Source organism: Pezoporus occidentalis, unplaced genomic scaffold, assembly GCF_034315485.1.
Source record: "Pezoporus occidentalis ecotype Australia unplaced genomic scaffold, CSIRO_AGI_Poc_V1 ctg39, whole genome shotgun sequence".
NCBI classification, from domain to species: domain Eukaryota; kingdom Metazoa; phylum Chordata; class Aves; order Psittaciformes; family Psittacidae; genus Pezoporus; species Pezoporus occidentalis.
Window position 1 is genome coordinate 8,483,689 of NW_026915713.1, and position 24,665 is coordinate 8,508,353.

At 37.9% G+C, this 24,665-nt stretch overlaps 1 protein-coding gene across 3 annotated transcripts in view; it reads left to right on the forward strand.

The window, feature by feature from the left end:
- Positions 1 to 24,665, forward strand: part of REV3L (REV3 like, DNA directed polymerase zeta catalytic subunit) — a 122,464-nt gene that overhangs the window by 69,897 nt on the left and 27,902 nt on the right. For 2 of the 3 annotated variants that reach the window (XM_062632505.1, XM_062632506.1), the window contains exons 11-18: positions 698 to 932; positions 4,766 to 4,905; positions 7,812 to 12,018; positions 12,411 to 13,396; positions 13,992 to 14,074; positions 15,116 to 15,241; positions 16,769 to 16,961; positions 19,358 to 19,469. In XM_062632505.1, coding sequence (XP_062488489.1) covers positions 698 to 932; positions 4,766 to 4,905; positions 7,812 to 12,018; positions 12,411 to 13,396; positions 13,992 to 14,074; positions 15,116 to 15,241; positions 16,769 to 16,961; positions 19,358 to 19,469 — 6,082 coding nt within the window. Of the gene's footprint in view, positions 1 to 697; positions 933 to 4,765; positions 4,906 to 7,775; positions 12,019 to 12,410; positions 13,397 to 13,991; positions 14,075 to 15,115; positions 15,242 to 16,768; positions 16,962 to 19,357; positions 19,470 to 24,665 lie in introns of those variants that run through there. The other variant, XM_062632507.1, reaches the window with a different exon arrangement.

Genomic DNA, 24,665 nt, shown 5'->3' on the forward strand with positions numbered 1-24,665 from the left:
GTCAAATAAAGGAAATTAATAAAATTTAAGGGAGGAGTGAAATCAGGTAAACTGAGTGTGTAGAGGAACCTAGGAAAAGAGTAGGTTACAGTAAGAAGAAAGGGGAGATGAAGTTAAGTAATATTATAAAGGACAGATGGAAAGAAGAATTTGTTGATCAAAATCACCACCTTTCATGAGATGCAGTGATTGAAAGTTTTCCAAGTGATACACAGAGAAGTACTCAACAGTGTTAATGCAGCCATTGAAATGGTGAAAGCAAGAGAAGGCAGTGATGCTTCAGAAACTCATGCTGAAATAAAAGGGAAGAGTGCGGCTTTACTGAATGTGAGAAAGTAGTAGGGTGGAGAGAGAGAGGAGAGGAGAGATAAGTGCTTCCACTAAATGTACTACACTTAGTGTATTTGCCTTCTTCAGAAGAAAAGGGCAAATATAAAAAAAAAAGGTTGTAAAGTTTCTAGGTAAAGAGCTAGAAAAGATAACAAGTCGTAAACCTTGAAAAAATATTAAAAGAGCTTTGATTTTGTAGCCTGCCTTGCTTTAGACAGTAACAAACTAGCAAATTTTTAAATGTTGAAGGGTTTTTGGTTTTGTTTGGTTGGTTTTGGTTTTTTATTGGTAGACAGTAACTAGTCATTTACAAGTGGAACAAAATACAGATTCTACTTGTATGGGTTTGTTTGTGTTCTTTTTGCAGTGAACACTGCTGACGAGGCCATGATTGATCTCTTGGCTGGGTTGGAGAATGATGGATATCAGATGGGACGTCACAAAACACTCTCTCACCATCACTCTCTTGGAAGCTGTCGAAATTCTCAGAACAGTGATGATGAAGAAAATGAGCCACAGTGTGAGAAAGAAGAAATGGAACTTAGCTTGTTAATGTCCCAACGGTGGGACAGTAGCATTGAAGTGCCTGGGCCAAAAAGAAGGTATAATATGCAATTTTCTTTTTTAATATGTTCTTTTCTGCCAGATCCTTCCTCCCTCCCACCCTGTTTTCAAGTGTGCTATGAGCCCAGTGAGCTGTAGAGATGGCTCTGTTGACAGCACTGGAAAAATCTATGCAGATCTTAGGATAGAATGCAGTTGTTCAGATGATGCTGTGAATTGTCAGTTTTATATGGAAATAAAGATTGAATGTTCAGGTTTGGCTAGACCTAAGCTTATCGTTTGCTGTTTGCAGAAAAGTTGAATAGATTTTTTTTGTTCTACAAGTCCAGATACAAAAATCTTTAGTTGTAACCTCCTTTTAAGGTCACACCTTGGATGTAGTATAAATGTTAATGTGTATCTCATGTGCCTGTAACTTCTACTGAAGTGAGTATTTAGGAAGTATTCTTATGAAGACTGACCCAGAGGCCTGAGAAAAACACCCCTTTGTTTCCATGCTCAAAGCTTTAATCAAAACATGAATGTTGCTCAGTCTGCTGGACTGCTAAAGGTCAGCAACTTGAATATTTTTAAGTCCAAGATTCTTGGAACACCTTCTCAGGTTGTAATGACCTTTTTGTGCCGTCTGCACTGACAGGTGTTGAAAGCAGCTATATCCAGTTTCTTCTCACACCTGCTTTGGGCAGACATTCTGGTATTTATAATTGTGGTTGAAAGGTTTCACAGACATAACATTTTGATATTTATGGATTATTTTTTCCCCATTGGAAATAGTAATTACACTAGGATTTAGAGACCAAGAGAGGCATAGAAATACATACAGAATATACACAGAAATACATAGAAAGACATACAGAAAAGTTGTAACATAATCAGAACTAATAATAAATTATTAGTCTTCTTGTTCTAGACATAATTCATCTCTAAAGCTAGTTTTCCTTTCTGACCTTTGATTTGCTTTGGGTTTTTTCCTTCACAGTAGTCTGAAAAGTTGAAATTTCCATCTAAAACACTTGACATTAATCTTCAGTTTAGTGGTAGTGTCTGTGTAAAACCAGCTTATATCTTGCAGAAGTTACTGGCTCAGGCAGAGTTCTGTATGGGCATGACTTCAGGATTCAGGTAGGGTCCTTAAGCAATTAATCGCTTTTATGCAGTGAAGAATCCTGTTTAAAAACTCAGCAAACTTATGAGCTGGCTCATTAATAACTTGCTCATATGTGCCTGCATCTTAATCCCACACAGAAAGCACTAGGGTGAACGTACCAGGTGCCTCCACGGGGAGTCAGCTCATGTTCAGAGAGAATTATGAGCTTTGTTTCAATGTGATCTCTGCAGAGTTGGACTGACTTCAGAAGAGAGCATTGGGTATCCCTGCCCCTTCATGATTTTGCTTGTGCATAAAGAGCTAGTTTGAGTATGACAAGGGATCCAGCCTTACTCTGCTCAGGCTCATTCTACCTATACTGCTTCCTAATGCATCCTACTTTATCCATATTATCACTATTCTGTTATTGGGTGTTCATCAAACTTTCACTATACCAAAAAATATATTGAGATAATGAGGAACAACAACATCCTATTGACTGAATTAAATGGCTTGGGTTTGATTTATGCTGAACTAGAGAAAAAAGCCCATCAAGATCTGGACTAGTTCATGTATGGGTATAATGCTGTTACACAGATTTTCTTAGAGTCTAAACTGATGGACCTGAATGTAGAGAAATCCAAGTCTCCAGCTTGGATAGGTTTACTGATGTTGACAAAGTTTTGCTTCGTGCAGAGGATTATATCATTACTCAGGTTGGAATAAACACCTACATGCTACATAGTCCAGTGCCCTGGTCGAAGCAGCTTTGAATAGATCAGGGCCTTGTCTGGTCAGGGTTTGAGTATATTGAAAGGCAGGGATTGCATGGCCCACATAGGCAACGTCGCAATGTTTGAACACCCTCATAATGAAGAATGTTTTCATTGTACATAACGTTCCCCAAGGCAGCCCTACGCCCATAGCCCTTATCATGTCACTGGAAACCTCTGAATTGGGTTTCATATTCTTTACACCCCCTCATCAGATACTTGACAAGTGCAACAGGATCTCCTTTTAGAGTTTTGTCGAGGCCAAATAAATCCTGGTCCCTAGCCCTATCCTTAGACATCACGTGTTCCAGCCCCCATCACCCTGGTGCTCTCCTCTGCTGGATTTGTTCCAATTTGTAGTGGTATGCCCAAAACTGTGCACAGTACTCCAGATGCAGCCTCACAACTGCTGAAAATGGCTACAGTCTGGCAGTCACAGCCAAAGATGCAACTGGCCTTCTTTGCTACAAAGGCACACTCCATACTCTCAGCGGTCTTGTCCACTAAGGCTTTTGTGTCCTTTTCTGCAAAGCCACTTTCTGGCCAGCGCTCTCCCTGGCTGTAGCAGTGCATGGGTTCATTTAATCCCATTTGTGGGACTTACGGATTTGTCTTTTTTTGATGTCCATGAGGTTGCTGTCAGCTCATTCCCAAGTGTATTGAGATCAATTGGAATAGCAGCCCTTACTCTCAAGAGTATTGATTGCTCTCCCAAGTTTGATGTTCATTTGCATATAGACCTGAATGACATTGCACTGTGCTTTTCCATGTTTGGGGAATGTAGAATAGGGAGAATTAAGCTCACTTTGATCATGGCTACTGCATATCTAGCTGTGCTTGTTGGTTGGCATCTCTTCCAAGTCCTGCTCCTTCCAGACTTGAGTTAGTCTGGAAATCATATAGCCATATTTGAGCCTATTGTTCCTGAACTATGGTTTGATTTTTGTTGGCAGAGTGTTGAGCACATTGAGGTGTCTGTGGTGTTTTGATACATACAATTCATGCTCTCATTGAACTCTGAAGATAAAGAGATCTTCAAAAGTAGACTGTATTTAAATTATTGTGGATTTTCCTTCCTGTAACTTCAAAACGTTTGTATTTATGCCTTCTAAGGTACTACACAATAACGTTCTGATATATCAAGCTGCATCTTAACAAACAAACAAAAAACCAAAATGTACACCCCCCCAATCTCAGTTCCTTAACATTTATCTGGGTTTCTCTCATTTAGCCATAAAATAGCTTATTTCTATGAAGAATTGCATCCATCTCACATTTCATTTTAAAGAAGAAAAAATGAAGTTCCTAAGTGCTTCTAGTTATAATATACCAGGGGGTTTGGTGTTGGAGGTTTTTTATATTTTTCTTCTCCCCTCCCCCATAAAGCCATACCACCTTAAAAACTTGAAAACCTGGAGAGTTCGTACAAGCTTTTCTTTGCAGATTTCCTTTTTTTGGTTTGGGTGGGTTGTGGTGTTTTTTTTTCCCTCAGCAGATTTATGACTGCAAAAATGGCAGTGTAGATCAGTTAACTTTAAAAAGCCACGGAAGTATTAGCAACAGCAACTTCAGACTGTCGAAAGAACTACAGAAACAAACATTGTTTTGGTGGTTGTGCTTTAGTTAAGCCTGCCAAGAGAGAGAATTCTTACAATACTTATAATAAAGCAAAGTTGCCTTAAAAAAAAAAACACAAAAAAACAAACAATGAAATGAAATTCCAGTAAAGTTGAAATAAAATTAAGCATCTAAATGCTTTCTCCTCTAACTTCTTAAGCTAGTTTGTCTGTAGTTGTTAAATAGTTGACTACCACTGTTGCCTCTTAAAATAGTAACACTTAATAATATCTTGAGTTTCTGTGTGGGAACTGTAACAATTTTTGTTTCACTTTGCTTCCCCAAATTACACCTTATGGCAGGCACCGCACCACTTCGATTTTAAGGTTCCCTATGGTCTCCCGATTTTGTAGGAGAAGTATTGTGCATCACATAGTTCCTTCGTTTTCTCTAGGTCAGCTGGCAAAAATGTGCATCAAAGTTCAACAGAAGAGGATTCATCTTCAGAGGAAGAAATGGAGTGGAGTGGTAACAGTATGCTCCTAACTAATCTCTCTATACCTCAGTTAGATGGGACTGCAGATGAAAATGGTGGTAAGTAAATAGAAAAACAGCTTTGGAAATTGAATTATTACCTGGGTTGTAGTTTGTTTTCAGATCAATTTGCTGATTCTCAAAAGTATTAATCTTTTTCAATTCTTGTTTCAGTTGGAAGGAAATGCTCTCAACAGATTGCATAAGCAGGCCCTTAACATCCTCCTTATTAGTCAAAAATGTTTTAATCTCAATGCCCTCTAGAATTACAAGAATCGGCTTTTCCTATTGTATTAATGACGAAAAATGGGCATTGTCTCATTATTCTTATGGAAAAGATAGTTACCTTGCTGCAAGAGGTATTTTTCTGTTAGTTTGTTATGCAAATATGGTATTAAAATTAATGATTCTGTAGGATCATTTATCCTGCTAGGATTTAATTGTAAATATTACATGTATTACTGTGCAAATTTAAATGGCTTTTTGCTTTGCAACTGTTTGCCACACATTCTTAAATATAGTGAGCCTTCAGTTGAGCCTATGTTTCGTTTAACAGATTGCATGTTCACATCTGGGGATTGCATGCGTTAAAACTATGCAGTGGCAAAGCTGATGCAGAAGAAACTAACTGCCTTTCAAAATCTATAAATAAATAAATCTGTAACTTGCTGTCTTTGATCGGCTAACCTGAGTTAATAGAATGCACACTTTGAGGTTAGGCAAATATATAAATATTACTGCTGGTTTCATTAGGCAATCTACAATTAGACAATCTTTTGCTGTTGAGCAGAACAGTGATAAATGTATGGATCTCTTGAGGGAAAAATACATATCTATTTCCAGGTTTTCTCAATATTAGGTTCACTTTTCTTCTTCGACTAATCAGCAGTAATTGTTCTTTATTTAGAAATGTCATATTAGTCATACTTAATTGCCTTTAAAATTTTGAATTTGAATTTATTAACATCACCTTGTATAGAAGCTTTATTCTTAATCCATAGTTCAGACTGGTTAATGTAAAATTTTGCTTGTGCTCATGCGTGTACCTAACTTCCTATCATTGCATTTGCTCTTTAGAGCAGGAATGTAATATTTTACAAAATATCTGTATTAGTTTATGCCTTTTGAAGCTATTTGACAAAAATAACAAACATCATCTAGTAGTATATAAAATACATACATCTTAATACATCTATTAACAATTCTTTATTAGACAAAGCAAGTTATATGATCTCATTATATAGACAACCATAGCTATTCTTTTGTGCTCACTTTTTAAAGCATTGAAGTTTGCTTTTTCCTTTACCTTTGTGGGTGTAGTCTTAGGGTTAATAGGTGATTTGGTACTACTAATATTATTTGGCTTTACAAAATATACAATTGTAATTTACTTATTTGCAGTACTTTGTAATTTAATGTAAAAAGAAATGAATCTGTCTGATGAGACTGTATCTTAAATCATTGTTTAAATTTTAGAATATTTTAAGTGCATGAAATATCACATGTAGAAGAATGTCAGAATAAGCTTATTACTATGAGGTTTTACGCCTTTTTCAAATTCAAAATAGATCTCAGTCTCCGTTCCGCTAAATTAGAAAATGTTTATCCACACATGAATCTGTGTCTGCAGTATCTGACTGATGGACAAGTATTTTTGCAATTTTTGTATCTGAATAGTCAGATATCTTCCAAGCGTTCATTGACATTTCACCCAACTCCTATTTTCTTGGTTTGCTGTTAATCATCCTCATTCTTTGTGTGGAATTCTACCCTCAAAGAATCATAGTCAGCATCTCCCAGCTGTGTTTCACAGCTCAGGGACTCTGTGTAAACATTAGAAAATGTGATTAGAAACAGATTGAGACTTCCTTTTTATTTTTCTCACCTGGCAACAAATATATTGGTAAGATGAAGGCAGCATGAATCTAAAATAATCCCCAGATTGGTTGAGACTTAAAGTGAAGGCCCAAAGGATCCCCCGTCCGGTATGATAGCATGCAGTGTGTGCTTCCAGGTCATACGGCATGTTTCATAACTCCTATCCCCGCTTCATTTCAGCTAAAGATGTGGACACATGAACAAATTGCTATGTGCCAGGAGCTCTGTGGTAACTGACCCTTTGCACAGGAATAAACACTTTTAAATTACTTGATGTTTATCGTGGTTATGAGCAAGCACACAGTTGCTGCAAAGCAGTTGTTGTTACTTACCACCTGCCCGTGCACACTTATCCTGCAAGAAATGTGGTAAAAGTATTAGCAAAAGAGACTGAAATTGTCCCAGGTATCATGTGATGAGTCTGCACAGGACAGTTACTGCATCACATGCTGGTCACAGATCTGTGTGGGAATGTTAATGCATGGTTATGAAGTTGTGATATAACTTAATGGTGTGAGCTCCTTGCATAAAAACCTGAATAGGTAGTGGATTGCTCTGCTTCATAAATGTGCAGCAAATTATGTGTACTTAGTGCACAGGACAAATACAAATATTACAAAGCCCTTGCCATGTGGTTAGATAGTACTTTAGCTTTCTGTATAGGGAAAGTCATCAAAGTTCTTTGTTTTTTCAGAGCCAATGAGTATGCATGCTTTTCAGGGACAAAGCAGGATACAAGCTTTTATAGAAATCAATCTGTATTTAGTTACCCAAAAGTGATTTTAGAAGCCTTCTTTCAGAAAACCAGCATGAAATCTTTAGCAATTGTAAGCCTACCATTTAGGAGTAACTGACAGAACAGCTGAGACACAAATGTGCCAACAACATGATTTTGATAAAGCAAATCGTGTACTCAGGATCTGTTGTCATGATCATAAATGCCATGTGATTTAGAAGAGGGTCGGTTTTTTTTCTTCTTTGGGTGGTAGGACTTTCAGGGAAGTGTAGTTAAAATGGTTAATGCCTTAGGTTTTGTTTTTTTTTTTTTACAGAAAAACTAGAGTAAAATTGCTTGTCTTCCATTTCAGACAATCCTTTGAATAATGAAAGTTCTCGAACTCACTCCTCCGTCATTGCAACAAGCAAAATGTCTGTAAAGACCTCAATCTTTCACAAAGATGCTGCTACGCTAGAACCCCCATCTTCTGCTAAAATTACTTTTCAGTGTAAACACACAAGTGCCCTTTCTAACCATGTTTTGAATAATGAAGATTTAGTAGAAGACCTCTCACAACCAAACACAGAAACAAGACCTGAACTTTCAGTCCATTCTCTTACAAAAGAAAGCACTTACTCAGCAAAATATCCAACCCCATTCAGCAGTAGTACCCATGCAGAAAACTCGCACAAAGAGAGTAGCAAGAAAGATACTCTCACAGTTCCTTCATGTGAAAATAATATTTTTGAGTATGAAGATGATATTTCATCAGTGAACAGACAGATACCTAATAGGAAGTATACTAGCATCAGAAAGGCTGAAAAGGATGTCTCTTTTGTGCATGTGGGCCGCCACATTGGTGACAGCATGTTGAATAAAAACTTATTTAACTTTTCTGATTTGAGCCACTCCAGCCATTCCAAAGGTAAAATGTCCTCTGAAGTAAATGAAAAATCCAGCAGTGCAAGTATAAATAGTTTTTTTCCAGCAGCAGTTACAGAAAATTGTGAGTTGGTGTCTTGTTCAGGAGGCAGTCGAACTGTGGTACATTCACTTGAAAATAACACTGATGAAGGTGGCCTTAATAAGCTTAAAATTAGGTATGAAGAATTTCAGGAGCATAAGGCAGAAAAGCCAAGCCTCAGTCAACAAGCAGCACATTATATGTTCTTTCCTAGTGTTGTTCTTTCTAATTGTCTCAGTCGACCACAGAAGTTAGCTCCTGTGACATACAAGTTACAGCAAGGCAACAAACAGTCCAGGTTGAAGCTGAATAAAAAAAAGCATAATTTTATCAGTCATCAGGAGCCTTTAAGTGTAAATGATGTTGTATCAGTGAAGGAAAGCTGCTATACACAAGGTAATGCTTGTAGTAACATTCCTGATAAGGATAGTGCTTTACCTAGTGACTTTGTTCAAGTTCCTCTTGAAGTTTTTGAAAACAAAATGCCTGCGAGTACTGCTAATTATACTGACTGTCAGTTTTCAGATGGATCTCTTGAAACTGAGCAGTCATTTGGATTATGTGGGAATAAATATACACTCCGAACGAAACGGAAGGTAAATTATGAGACTGAAGACAGTGAATCAAGCTTTGTCGCACACAACTCAAAAATTAATCTACCTCAAATGATAGAAGGTGTTGAAAGTTTGGATGGGTCTCAGAAGTCTCGAAAGCGTAGAAAACTTTCTAAAAAGTTGCCACCTGTTATTATTAAATATATTATCATCAATAGATTTAGAGGGAGAAAAAATATGCTTGTTAAACTAGGGAAAGTAGATTCTAGTGAGGAAAGAGTAGTACTCACAGAGGAAAAGATGAACTTATATAAAAAGCTTGCACCTTTAAAGGACTTCTGGCCTAAAGTTCCTGACTCTCCTGCAACCAAATATCCTATTTATCCACTAACACCAAAGAAAAGTCATAAAAGGAAAGCAAAACATAAGTCAACCAAGAAAAAAGCTGGAAAGCCACAAAAAACAGGTAGTAAAAATATCAAAAGAACTTTATCTTTCAGAAAAAGGACTCATACAATTCTTTCTCCTCCTTCACCATCCTACAATGCTGAAGCTGAAGACTGTGACTATAACTATAGTGATGTTATGTCTAAGTTAGGTTTTCTTTCTGAGAGAAGCACAAGCCCAGTAAACACATCTCCACCTCGCTGCTGGTCTCCCACTGATCCAAAAGCAGAAGAAATTTTGACCAACCTGGAGAGAGAAGCTTTATTTAATAGGGGACCAAATATGTACATCAGCAAGAATGTTAATTCTAGTGCAGGAAAAAACAGTCGAGCAAAAACTCAGGTTAAGAAATGTAAAAAGAAATTTGCTAGCCCCACTGTATCTACTAAGAAAAAGAAAAAAATCAACCAGACTGATAAAACAGCAGATGATGTAAAGAAGAAACCGAGAAAACAAAGACAAAAAACAGTTGAAAAAGCAACCTCAAGAAAGCGTGTTGTATTTAAACATGAAAAAGGAAATGCTGACTCTACTGCAGAGGTAAAGTTTGTGCTGAAACATCAAGATCTGCCTGAGATTTCGTACAACTCTGCCAACTTGCAGCCACTTCATAACCGGAAAGACAGTCCTCTTCCTGGCTATTCTGCAGGGTATCTACCATCAGCACAGCTCCCCTCAGCAGCTGATGCACAAGGTAATTCATCAGGCTGTTTTCATTCTTTGATGGAAATTGAGAAGCCTGTAGATGCACAGCGTGCACCTGCTTCACAAGAAGACCCTCATTCATCTTTCACATCTACTCCTGTGGCATCTGGAAGGGAAGTACCAAAAATGAGCTCTCAAAGGCCCAGGACTCAAAGTGCTGTGTTTAGAATGAAGGATTCTGCTGTCATTCAAAACATATTTGATCCATCTAATCACACAACTCAGGTAATGCAGAACACACACATCTCTAAAGATAAGACTTCTGCAAAAGCAGAAGAGACAAAAAATTTGCAAAACAGATATTTACCACCAGCTGGGAAATTAACTGAAACTCGTGACTCTTTGGACACAGCAAAGATGGATCAGTTACATGCCACTAACTATTTGCATTGTAAAGACAATAGTCAACAGCAGATTTTTTGCTTACCAGAGGCATCCAAGCATTCTGATCCTTGTTCTTCTATTCTTAAGTCATCTGAGGAAAGCCCTGGGCCACTTCAGTTGCCTAAGAACTGTTTTGTAACATCTTTGAAGAGTCCAGTGAAACAGTTAAATTGGGATCAAAACCAGAGAGGATTTGTTTTGGATATGTCACATTTTAAACCTGAAACAGTAAAACAAAGGTCTCTGTCAGAAACAACCATGCAACCAAAACCCATCACCCAGTATAAAAACAGGACTATAGTGGCCCCATCAGCATTCAATGAAGGGCAGTCTGGCCTAGCTGTTTTGAAAGAGTTGCTCCAGAAGAGACAGCAGAAAGCTCAGAATGCTAATGTTACACAGCAACCATTACCAGCTAAAACACAGCTGAGCAGGAGTATACCATGCCCTCTTGAACAGAATAAGGCAATCAAAAGGTCGCGGTCAGTCGCATCGCCAAGAAAATCTCGTGCTCCCAGGAGCACAAAACCTAAAGAAAAACCAGCAAAACTTTCAAAAATGGAGTCGTTAAGCCAGCAGATCACAAGTCGCATCGATCACTCTATGTCTGATGACAGCCCCATTATTTTTTCAGACCCTGGTTTTGAAAGCTGCTACTCGCTTGAAGACAGCTTGTCTCCCGACCACAGTTACAACTTTGATATTAATGCTATAGGACAAACTGGATTTTGCAGTTTTTATTCTGCAAGCCAGTTTGTCCCAGCAGATCAAAATTTGCCCCAGAAATTCTTGAGTGATGCAATTCAAGATCTTGGTTCTGGACAAACAGCAGAAAATGACTTTGTGTGTCATAATGACCAAAAATCTGAGGAACAAAAGCAGCATTCTCCAAGCACAAGTAAATGGATACGGACTGGTTCCCTGAGCCCTGAGCTTTTTGAGAAAACCTCACTGGATAGTAATGAGAGCCACTGCCATAGCCAATGGAGGAAAAATGTTCATCCTTCAACTTCTAGGTCTAGTTCCATCGATATCTTTCGTGCACAAGAGACTGAGGTTTGTTTAAACGAAAAATTTAAATTGAACAGAAATACAGGTAATAAAGAGAGATTTCTTAACCTTCCCCAGCCAACCACCTCAGACTGGATTCAAAGCCACATTAGAAAAGAAACCACTTTTGAACCCTGCCAACCACTTGATTCAGTTAATACCTCTTTTACATCAATTTTATCTTCTCCTGATGGTGAGCTTATGGATGCAGCTTCTGAGGATTTAGAACTACATGTTTCAAGAAACAACGAGGCTCTAACCCCAACTCCAGATAGTTCACCAAGATCAACCAGTTCTCCCTCACAGTCAAAGAATGGAAGTTATACACCTCGGACGGCTCACATTCTTAAGCCTCTCATGTCCCCACCTAGTCGTGAAGAAATCATGGCAACTTTGCTGGATCATGATCTCGCAGAAACAGTTTATCAGGAACCATTTTGCAGCAATCCTTCAGATGCTCCAGAAAAGCCAAGGTACTGTGTTAAATACATTTCTGTCTACACATGCTTGTGATTATACTAAATTTAATTTATTCCTGTAAACAATTTTGTGCTGTTATGTGGCACAGATGCATGAAAGATCCCATCTGATACCAGTACATTTGAAGTTGAAAATTACTGTACTTCCTGTGCAAATACCCATTTTTCATTCTTGACACTTCGGTGTTTTATTGCTTCATATTACTGTAGTAAGTGGGAATATGTCTGCTTGGTTTGTAAAAGGAAGACACTGCCCACAGGAATTGCATAGTGCGAAAACTAGTTAGCAAGATTCTGCCCGTATATCATCTTGAGGACTGTTTTGCTCTAAATTGCCTGTAATGCAATTGAGAGTAAAACAATAACTCAAGCTATTTTCTTCACAGGGAGATTGGAGGACGGCTTCTCACAGTGGAAACTAGGCTTCCAAATGACCTGCTTGAATTTGAGGGGGACTTCTCATTAGAAGGTCTACGGCTCTGGAAGACTGCATTTTCAGCAATGACAGAAAACCCGAGACCAGGGTCTCCTCCTCGTTATGGTCACTCTGTTGTTAATAAAAGAGAAAGTAATAGCCATAAAATTAGCGAAGACAAAAAAATAGTCATAATGCCATGCAAGTGTGCTCCAAGCCAACAGCAAGTTCAGATGTGGCTTCATGCCAAAGAAGAGTATGAACATTTCAAGAAATTGCCTAAAACTCATCCTGCTGAGCTGGCAAAGGCAGCTGAGAATTTCAGCTCTGTAGTATTGTCTGAAGAGAAATCTATAGAAGTAGTAAAAGCAGCTAAAGATTTAAATTTATCGAGCCTGGAAGATGAAAGACCTGTTTTGCCTACAGAGAATACTGCTGCTGCTGTGGCAGAAAATACAAAAATGCAAAACAAGGAAACCTGTGATAAGTCTATAAGCACTATAGGAACTTCTGTAAATACTAAAAATTACATGGACTCTAATAAAACTCTATCTGAAAGCAAGACACTTGTTAATTCAACACTAGAACATGATAAGGAGGAGGAGGAGGAGGAAGATTATTATATCAATTACAGTTCACCAGATTCTCCAGTACTTCCTCCTTGGCAGCAAGTAGCATCTCCAGATCCCAAGCAGTCCAAATTAGAAGACACAGAGTGGAAAAGTCAGGATATTATTTTGTCATCTGTGGAAGGAAATGATGTAGTACCTGTGGGAAGTGCACAAAACTCTCCATCCACCCACGAGGACGATAGGGCATCCTTTGCCACATCTCCATTTCCAGTTAATGAAGATCCTGGAAATTCCAAATCTATTTGCCTACATAGTACTCCTGTTGTGCAGAGGAAAAATCAAGATAGTGTGCCTGAAGTTCTTGGGTTTTCTCCTTTATCCACAGGTAAATTGATTGAATGATTCTAACGATGCAGAAAAAAATCTGAATAGGACATTATATTTCTTTTGACATAATGAGAAGAGAATTACGTCTCCACAAAAATAAGTTTAAAACTAGTTTTGGAAAGAAAAAGGCCTTTGCATTCTTGTTAAAGTAACTACTGAGTTATGAGAAAAGTGTGGAAGCAGAACACCCTTTTGCTTTGTGATGGTCTCTAGTATCTGAACTCTGAAGTGCTGGTTAAAAATTAAAATATATCTTATTTGGGGGATCTTGAAATCTTTTTTTTTTTTTTACATTGCTTGCATTTTTTCAAACGTAATCTAAATGTAGAGTGTGAATAACATTGTGGTGTTAAGATGGTAGTCATGTGAGGCTTGGTAACTTACTAGCCTTGCATTACATGTTCCTTAGTGTCCATAGGTACCAAACTGAAATAGTTTTGCTTTGGATTGGACAGAGAATAAAGTTGTATTTGTTTTAATATGACGTTTGTTTATTATGCTAACCAAATGCCTTTGGTTGTTTCTAAAATGTTGTTTAATGTGTAGGCAATATTAATGAGGCTAAGCAGTTTTGCACTCACATCTGTTTCCAGAACCAAAAGCCCAGAAACTGAGCCACAAGAGGGGAAATAATACTGATGGTCTTCGCAGAGTACTTCTAACCACACAAATGAAGGTAAATTAAGATTTTATGTACAGATATATTTTTATTATGCCACACATACAAATTTCCACTCTCTTGTGTTGTTTTTTTTTTTGTTTTTCTTGTGCTGTCAAGAACTTGAAAATACATTTAAAGTGATAGGGTGCAATTGCTGTAGAATCAATATACACTTAGAGCTAGGATGAGTTGTTGGGTGGCAAAGCCGGATATCGTAAATATGTCCTATGCTTTAGGGTAGTGAGGTACTAAAGAGACTGTAAGGAGAATGTTTTGCTCTTCTAGCTGCATCCTTTTTAAGTTCTGTTGGGATTTCCCTTCTATATACCTTTTATAGGTTTTTTTTTATATACCTTTTATACTTTTATTTTCCCTTTTCTACGTACACATAGACGTGTATATTTATGTGTCTCTGTGTGTATTAGTTTTCAGACAACGTTCGAAGCATTTTCTGAAAACAACATAGGCAGTGAACAGCACTGGTATGCTGACAGAGTAGAGAGGGAATGGATTGCATAAAATTATCAGGCTCACATGTTGTCCCTAAACAATATTTCTGTTTCCCACATTGGAAAGGGAATGGTAGGCAAGGTGCATTATGAAAATGACCCAGTAGTCTTTTCATTTGTTCTCAATATTCACTCAGTTCAGGTGGATACTTAAGTGTACCCTTAATTCAGTGCCTTAAAGTGGTGACTGAAACGGAGGTTTTTGATGAATTGTTGCTCAAGAGGGAATAGAGATTTTCTGGTTCCTCTGTCCTCAGGCTTCTGAGCAAGTCAATATGTGTGGATTTTTGTGGGGTTTTCAAACTGTATATTGCTTTAGTATGAGGTTTCATTAAAATTATTCCTAAAAGTCAGAAAGATACAGCTGTTGTGTCCTTGTTGAAAAATTACATTAGGAGATAGTGAAAGCCATTTTTAGTAAGTGTAGCATATCATTTACATTTTCATTGATAAATTTGTTTTGAGTATTGTATCTGAATTTAGCAACCTATAGTTTTTTCAGTATTACACTATGCCTTTCTTCTTTCCCTTCTCTCCCCCCAATAAGAATCAGTTTGCTGCCCTTGGTGCTCTGAAGAAAGACACTTCTCAGATAGAAGGACCATCTTTAAATAATACTTACGGTTTTAAAGTCAGTGTGGAAAACCTGCAGGAAGCCAAATCCTTACATGAGGTAACTTACATGTTATTTTATAAAATGATAGTTAATCAGACCAGTTTTCTAATGGCAGAATTTAAAAACCTTTTTCTCCTCGGTCCCTGCCTGACATAATCAGGGTGTGAGGGCTGCAGCTTTAAGTTCTCTACCAGTTTAAGCTTGATCTCCAAGTACCTTTATTTAGTAGGATTGACTTAAATTTCACAGCATTTTTGTTGAGAAGGTGGTAAATTTTCCTTTTAAAAAAATACAAATACGGGAAAAATGAGAAGGAAGAACTAGTTAGGTTTGTATAAAAACATTACTGGAAAAACTAGCTGACCAAAACTTTCATGGATTGTTTCCTTAAGAAACAAAGCGTCTTACATCATTCAGTCAGGCCCACCTGGTATCTCTACATGCTACCTTCTGAACCTGTTGGTCAGTTTCTACTACATCTAACAAACTGGTACATACATACCTCAATGAGTATCTCTACATATTTCATGTAGATCAGTGGTTGGTCTGAGAAGATAGATCACAATTGGTGCTGGAGAAAGAGATTCAGTGTGAATATAGTACTACTGTGTTTGGCTGCTAGCTGGCCAGCCAGCATGTATGTGCTCCCAGTCACCACATCTGTGGCTTGGAATTAGCTGTTGACCAATTTACAGATGAGATGGGGAGATAGCAGTTTCATGCATTGACTTGATGACATAGGAGAAGCCACAAGAATCTGATGATTTTGCAGGAAATGGAGATAGAGCTTGGTAATAAAATTTCATTTCAGCGATGGCTGTAGTGATTTAGAATGCAAATCTAGAGGAAATCAGGTTGCCCCCAGGGCACTTTGCTTACTCAGAAGTATTTGTAACTTCTTCCTTTTCATCCTTCCAATTTGGCTATTAGTCCACATTATCAACTATATTATGCAAGACAATAGAGCACCAACATAGCGTTGACACAATATTAAATACTACAGTATTTATTATAGACATAAAACTGTATAATATGCAGGGATTAGCATTTTCTTAATGCCAACCATTCTTCAAAAAGCTGTGGCAACATGATGTGGAAGTAAATTAATGCCAGTGAAGGGAAAGATAGGTATTCTTCATATCTTCCTGTAAGTGACTTAGCCTTCAAGGTAGTTTGCATGTCTTGGGTGATGGAGGGAAAGGAGGATAAAGACCAACAGTGATTCTTATTCTAGATCTGTAAACTTAATTCAGCTCAATATGCAAAGCTGTTTGAAAACATAGGAATTTGCAATTGTTGAACATTTCTGTTTGTATTTTCTGCTTTCGGTAGAAGAAGGTAATATTCAGAAACAAATACTCAATTGTGTATAAAAATATATTGTAATTAATCTTTTTTTGTAAGGTAATGCTTTTTGCAAAAAAGTGAGATCCAGAGATGCATGTTTAATAACTTTTAATTTTCTGGTGTGACCTCTTAGTTATAGTATAATGTGACCATATAAATGTCTGCTAATAATGTCCTCTTACATTTTTTTAAGAAAGCTCCAAAGCACACTAACTTACTGTATTTATTTTTTGGTAGATCCAGCACCTCACCCTCATCAGTATGGAGTTACATGCTCGAACCAGACGAGATTTGGAACCAGACCCAGAGTTTGACCCGATCTGCGCTTTATTCTATTGCATCTCTTCAGACACAGCACTGCCAAATACTGATAAAAAAGAAATCACTGGTGCTATAGTGATTGATGCAGACAGGACACTCTCAAGCCAAGGTTCTTATTTCTTTTTTCTTAACATATTTTACAGAAATATTTATTTCATAGTAATCAAACAGTAGCAAGCAAAATATAATCGAGTATCTATATTACTATGTAGCTCATTTAATTTTGTCTTGTTGACTGTTGGATGAATGGCCATATTAAACATAGAGTTTTCCTGCTTATATCTTTAAAGAACTATTGCGTGGGCTGTAAACCACAAATAACATACATATGTGCAAAATATCTGTGTTTGCCTACTTGTGGAAAAGCTCCTGCAGTGTTCTAAAAGTATAAAGAGGAAAACCTGCCTTCGGTTTCCTACTCAAGTTGCTGGATAGCTGCAAGTAGAAAATGTTAAAAGCAAGACAGTATGTTTTATATTTTACTTAAGGGTTATTTTTGTGGTTTTATCTGATCCTTTTAGGATCTAAACAGGGGCCCTTATTCTATTGTACCTTTTTGGCTTTGTTTAGACCAGTGATACTCAACCTGTGGCTCTAGAGCCGGATGTGGCTCTTCATGGCCCTACAGGCGGCTCTCGCAATGTAGGCGTCTGATCGGCGCTCCACTCTATCAGGCAGCGCGGGGAGCACTGAGCAAATGGACCAGCAGTGTGGGAGTCGCTGAAGTTCCCCCTCCCATAGGGGGAAAGAAAAGGAGCTGCTGGGATCCCCCCACAGGTAAGAGTAGAGATCACCTCCCACCCAGCAGCCGTGGGGCAGAATGGGGAAAAACTCGCCCTTTTGCCCCTTCTACCCCTCCACCCCACTCCTTCCTAGCAGCCAGAAGGGGTTGAAGACAGAATGCTGCTGGGAGAGAGGATGCTGATGTGTCATGTCGTGATGTATCAATATGTGATGATGTTGAGGCGGCATCATCACACATTGAAGTGTCATGATGGAAGAAAAATCACACTGATGATACTTGATTTTTATGGTGCTCTACAACTCCATTTAATAAAGAAGTGGCTCTCCAGCTGTTAAAGGTTGAGTACCACTGGTTTAGGCTAGTAAAAGAAAAAAACAACCAAACAAAATACCCAAAACCAAAAGTCCTCTTTCTTTCAGGGTTTCTTTGGCATTGTGAATGTGTACTAAACCACAAAATACTGTCTAAAATCTAAGCATAGACAAAGCCTACCAAAAATAAATTCAGCATTAAGGCAACAGTTCCTTCTTTTAACCACTTTATTTTTTGAAGTATTGTAGATACTGTATCATGTTAAGCTAAGTTCTTATTATTCTCAGTGAAGTTTTTTGTGGTATTATATGCTTGTTACTATCTTACTAAGTGAGACTTTCCACAGTATAGCCACTATGGCTCCCTAGGTGTGTGCCACTGATAAATTATCAAGAAAAAGCTCTCTGTGAAGAGGTCCAATAATATTTTGAAAAGCCAGAGGTTCTGATCTGGGTTTGTTAGTGAAAGTGACATGTTTAAATGTTATTGTGCCATTCCTTCCTTTAACTGATGTGTGCTGTTAATATTTTCTTGGTTAGAACTTTTGAGTTCCCTGTGGAGTGACTTGACATTGAGAAACACCTTTTTTTTCCCCCTTTTTGTATTATTATTGCTTTGTAAGTTACAGTACTCATTTTAATTTATTTCTGAAAGCACACTTTTTTTAATTACCAAGTTCTTAAGAATAAAAGTAGAATGCCTTTTAAAAACTCCAGATTGTTGCCTTAATCAGAGATATTGCTATCTGTTGTATAAAGAAAATGAAAACCAGGAGTATGTGTTGCATATTAGTACAGAAGGGGTTTTTTATATGGAAGGCAAATGCTGAGTTCCTGCATGCACACAAATTTAGCTATTGTTCACATATTTATCAATGTAGACACTCTTAACATGCCGTAAGTGAGCAGTTGCTCATGTTTTCCATTGCTATTAGTAACTTAACAGATTTTTCTTAAGAAATGTACTGAAAAAAGAGCTATACTATTTCTGTGTAGCATTTTCATGTGTAGCATTTTCATTATTCAAAGCATTTTGCAAAGCAGGGCTCTCAGCTAGCAATTAAAGTATGTATTTTGCATGAAAACTGTGGTCCTGCAACATTTTTTGTTCAAAAATAATTTTCTAATATCTGGATTCTTGTACCTGGACAATGGTGAAATTTCTCTTGAATAAAATTTATATCAGAGAATTTGTGCAAGATTACCACTATGGTAGAATTTTACAAAGTGTAAAAAACCAGACTTCTCCACCCAAGAGGAACAAGACAAGTCCATGAAATTAATTGTGGTAATCATTAGTGTTAAAGATAAAAATAGGTTGCATTCCATACTTCTTTCCAGTTGTATATTTTATTCTAAAGCAGTACTGTTGGCTGAAGTAGTGGATGAATGAATGAATGAATGAATGACTTCTAAATTGTAATGATGGTTTTTTACTTTATTTTCTAGGGAGCAGAGACCAAGCCCCCTTGCTCACAAGATCTGGAGTTGCAGGACTAGAAGTCAGTTACGCTACTGATGAAAGAACTCTTTTCCAGGAAGTAGTGAATATTGTAAAAAGGTAGCATATCTGTACGTTCTGCTTTTATTTTTCAGGCTTGGTACAGCAGATTTAGCTCCTTCAACCCTTCCCAGTCTCTCAAATACTGGTTTTTATTGATGTTGGTGGTGTTGTTTCCCTCAAAGGCTTATTTCTAGAGTGGACAATCATGGTGGTCTTTCAAATAAAAATACTTTTTGCTTTTCCTTTTCTCTGACAGCAAGAGCATTCAGATCCTCCTAAGCAGCTGAGTTACAGTCTTGAAACTAATCAGCCATATAAGTAATCTTCTTTAACATATAACCTTTCCTGTTAATCCCAGAATTCATTACACATCTCTTCGAAACTTTAAGAGTAGTAGATATTAATAGTGCTGAGAGCTATAGAAAACCCCTCAGATGGGAAGAATTTTCTAGGGACTCTGAGGCAAGACAGAGAAAACCCTACGTGGTACTGAAACTACTCTTGACAGATTTAAATAACCAGTAGTTGAAAAATCAGTTTCCCTCATTAGTTTTGTCTTCTCTGAATGGAAATCGCCTGCTCCATCAGACTTGGAAAACTGCTGGTTTCCCCCATCTCCACCAAGGCTGGGAAGCCTGTTTGGTAGCCCTCTCAGCTGGTGAGTAGGTGGAACCACAGACGTCTCTCAGGCCCTACTGTCAGAGGTGCAAAGCTGTAAAATTGCAAGGAAAAATAAACAGATTTAAACTCTGAGTCACCCTGCTGAGTGGTGATAGAGGCACAAGAAAAAATGTGTACTAGGCAGAGTACATTTGCAATTCTTTCTCTCTCCAACCAGAAAACCTCTGATGAGAAAGGCATTGACCAAGCCCATGAAGCCAGAATACAAAAAGAGTTGCTGAATGCAACCAACACAGGGTGGGTCCTGACAGAGCAGCAGATCCCTGTTCAGAAAAGACAAAATTCAGGTAAGGAACATAATTTTATTTTTCTCTTTCTTGGAAATCTAGTGCTCCATCAAACTTAGGAAAATTACTGAGAATGAGAAATTGCCAATAAATGAAGAATTCTCCCAGTTATGTGGAAGTTTAAAAAGTAATAGTACATAAAGAGTAAGACAGAACTCAGCAGTTAGAATATGTATTTATCACTGAAGAATAGAAGTCATCTACATCTGTACATATTGAAGGCATTATGGAATGAAAAAAGCATGCAGTTTTTATAGTACTTCAAGGGAATGTACCAACTACCAGGTTGCTGTCTGAGAAATCTCTTCTTAAGAGATCTTCTCTTTCAACACTGTGCTAGCGTGCCTGCAGAGATTTAGTTAACTTGTATTCCTGAAAGAGAAAAGATTTGATCTATTAATGGAGAAGCAGACTGCTGTCATCATCTTAGTCTACTTCCTTCCCCCCTCTATGCAATACTACTTAATGAATCAGACTTCTGCTGAACTCTCAACAAACACATTTTTAAAACTTGGACCACATCTACAGTTTGCTGTGCTTTTCCCTCTTTATTTTCTGTAGCCGCAGCAAAAGCGAATAAGAAATTTTGCTGGTGTAAATGTTTTATATTAAGCAAAAAAACCGGTGTCTGTATCCAGAGGAACTTTAACTGAAGGAAAAAATACTGTAAAACTACTCAATTAAAAAGTAGTGGACCACAGTTTTTTTTTTCTCAATGGGAAGTGAACAAGCAAACAGCTTTAATGAAAACTTTCAGCAACAGGAATTATTTTTTAAACAATGTTTTTTTGCTGGTCTTAGTGTTATTTTTACCAGCACAAGCTATGGATACTCCAAGTGTAGGCACACATAATGGTAGGTCTGTTAAGTTAGAGAAAGAAAACAATTAGGCAGTGTTCAAGAAGCATTACCACTTTGGGCTCATGGAACAAAACTCAAAATCACCTTAATTTATTAGCAGAGGACCATATCTGTATCTTATATACTGATGTATTATCAGGCCAGAGGCTAATAGGTTCTTGTGACCAAATGGCATATGAAGCATGACTGCAACTTGACTTTGGTTCGTATTCTTGGCATCTTTGGCTGTTAGAGGGAAGGGTGGAAGAGTGAAATTCCAAATTCCTAGCACAATGAATGACATAGTATCTGTTCAGTCTTGATCATCAATACCAGGAACAGACTTCATTAGCTTTGTTGGTGCTCTGAAAAAAGGGTACCTCAACTGTGGGAGGAATTCTTAGACAGTCCAATTGAAGAATTCTTGTTCCCGTTTCTAATCATTCTCTTAGTAGTTGGCCTAATTCTTGCTCTTATTTCATCAGTCTGTTTTTCCATCAGAAATCCGCAAGCGTTTTGTCTTTGAACAAATGACCCAGAGTATCCATGCGAATAGTCTTTATAACGTGCTGGCTGATTTGAGGGACACAGATGCTGAAGCAAAGAGTGATGAGGTTTTAATGCTTGCTGGTGTTTTATTCTTGGGCTGCAGCACTAGCGTTTTGCCACTGTGTTTCCCAAAGCTAACTTTTTATAGCAGAGCTAAATTTGCTCTGCTACATGTTTACTGAGTATTGCTTCAGAAAGTTCACTGGAATTCATGATCTGAAGCTGAATTCAGTTATAACTCACTGTGAAGTTGTTCAGCATGTGCTGGATCTGAATGACCACAGTAAGATTAACATGTCTTTCCACCTAGACGTCTATAAAGTAAATACCAGGTTAAATGGTCTTCTGTGAAATTAGTAGATGTAGTCTCTGATTAACTGTGGGCAGTTGGCAAATGAAAATGTCATCTTGAGGTCTGTAGACCAGGAGGAGACCTGGCTGCTTCTCCAGAATTATGATCTGTGATTTCATCTGTGCTGATAACTAGCACATTTGTCCAAGTATTGAGGGGAATAAGCACCTTTATTTCTAGGAAGTTATTACTGAGAGTAATTCAGCTGTGAAATGAGAGTACTTGTAAGTGCGAGTACCAAAATCTATGTAGAGGCAGGTAAAAGAAAGCACATCATTATAAAGAGAATTTGAGAATTCTTTTTAATTCTAAAAGGTGTTGAAATCCTGAGCTCTTTGAGGGTTGAGAGGCAGGAAACAGTTTGAAAAGAAGAGCTGTAGATTTACAACAAAGGAAAACATAGTTACAGTGTTCTTGGTACCCTGACAACCATCCTGGAGTTTGAGAGAAAACTTCACCTACATAGGTCAATTTTCCATTCTTCAGTAAGCTGTCCTCTGGCTCAGAACTGGCATAAAGCAGCTGAGAAACAGCCTCCTTCCCGTCCTGTGCAGCCGGTGTGGATGATCTACAAGCACAGAGAGCCAAGTTGTAGGCTCTTTGGAGTTGTCATAGGGGAAATTGTTTCTTTTCTTGAAATGGAGCTTGCACCTATATTGCTATACTAAGGGATTGTGTCATGCTGCCTGAACAGCCTTCTTGAATAGACCCTCTCTGTATCATAAGCTGTCAGCTGCAATGAGCTGGGAGGAAAATTGGAAGAATCTGTCTGCTTGAAAATGTAAAATGAAACCAGCCTTCTGTCTGAACCTAAAGGCAGAGAAAAGAGTAAATGCATTCACATCGCTCCATAAACCATTCATTGCAAAATGCAGGAAAGCTGGCACATTGAGGAGGGGGATGAGGAAGGAAATGCTACAAGAATGTTTGTCTTGGAGATTTAAAAAAACAGGGAAACTAGAGATGTCCAAGCCTGATGGAGCAGTGGATTCCCATGAAAGAGAAATGAAATGTCTGGGCCTCTCCTACACTTTTAAGGCAAATTGTGCCATTCTTCTGTAAGTGCAAATACTACCAGAGAGCTGAAAAGGGCTGGTCCTGCAGGCATGAGAGAGGCAAAATCTGGGGAATTCATGTGGAAACGTAGAGTCCCCATCTTTGACACATAGAGGATGTGGAAACAGGACACGTTAGAAAAAAAGTAGCAGATTCGCTGCTACTTGAAACTCACCAGCCACCCACAGCACTTTGTCCCCATGGAAGTAGTTTCTGATAAAAGTACAAAAATGGTATAAAATTGTAAGATTTTTCCTAAAGACTGGAGATAAAACATCTGTAAGCTAGTTGCTAATACTTATCATTTAAATATCTTGTGTAATGTTTTTCTTGTAAAGTATGATGATAACTTTTTTTTTATGAAATACATTGTATTTGTTCTTTTCTAAATGGTCTAGCAGTGTTTCCTTTTTAAAATCGAGATGTGTTAATCTAACCTTCTTTTTCCAGGCCACTGCTGTCATCTGTGGTGTTTTCCTCTAGAAATCTTTACTTAGTGTATCGACTGTATCAACTTTATGGATTTTATTATTGAAGCAAACCGGAGAAATGTTTTCAGAGATTTCAGTTATGTATTGAGTCACCAAGTGTGCTGCTGCCATGTCCAGTTACTGCTTTTGTCTGTATCATAGCTCTGGCCTAATTTTATTCCCTCCCCCCACCCCTTTTCTCTTAATTTTAGCTGGAACTAAAATAGCAGTCAGGAAAACCAGACACATAAATAGAAGGGACGGCAAACTGGGAGCTTTAGTTTTCATTCATGAAATTAGCAAATGAGAAAGAGGAAGAGATGGCATAACAGCACATAACGACAGCTAGAAAGGAAAATAATCACATTTCTTCTCTCTGCAGCATGTATGAGTGGAATGCTAATGCTGTCGTCTTTAAATCCAGCCAGCATAAATGCTGCTTTTCATCTTTGCAGAGAGACTGGCAACAGCATGCAAAGCAGTATCAGTGCCCATCCTTTTAACAAAAGAGCACTATGTTGGCAGGCACATCTCTTATTCCTGTCATGTTAGCCCTAGCCAGCAGCTTCCAAATCTCAGCATTGTAACTTACTAGTTTCTTGCAGGTGTAAAAGCTGGTCTCATACAATTTATTTTAATAGAACAGTTTAAACTGATGATGAAGACCAACTGGATAGTATACTGTAAAAACAGTGAGAAGGGAGGATGAAAAGTATAAAACTTGTCATCTCTTTAGCTCACAGTCTGTCGTCTTTGTGGTACCACATGAAAAGGGGAGAAAATGAAAGATAAGACTTCAGTTGAGCACACATCAGGTAAACCTTAGGTTTACCTGTTCATTTTCCCATTTGGAATAATGTCAACTTGGCTCCAGGCATCTCTTCTTGCCTAATTGCAAAAAGACTGCAGGAGGTCTCAACTGGTCCACTGGTACAGCTGTACACGGGATTGGGCTGCAGGAGAAAGCAATTCCGCTGCATAAATTGAGATAGAGTTGATTGGAAAGGAAATAAGAAGC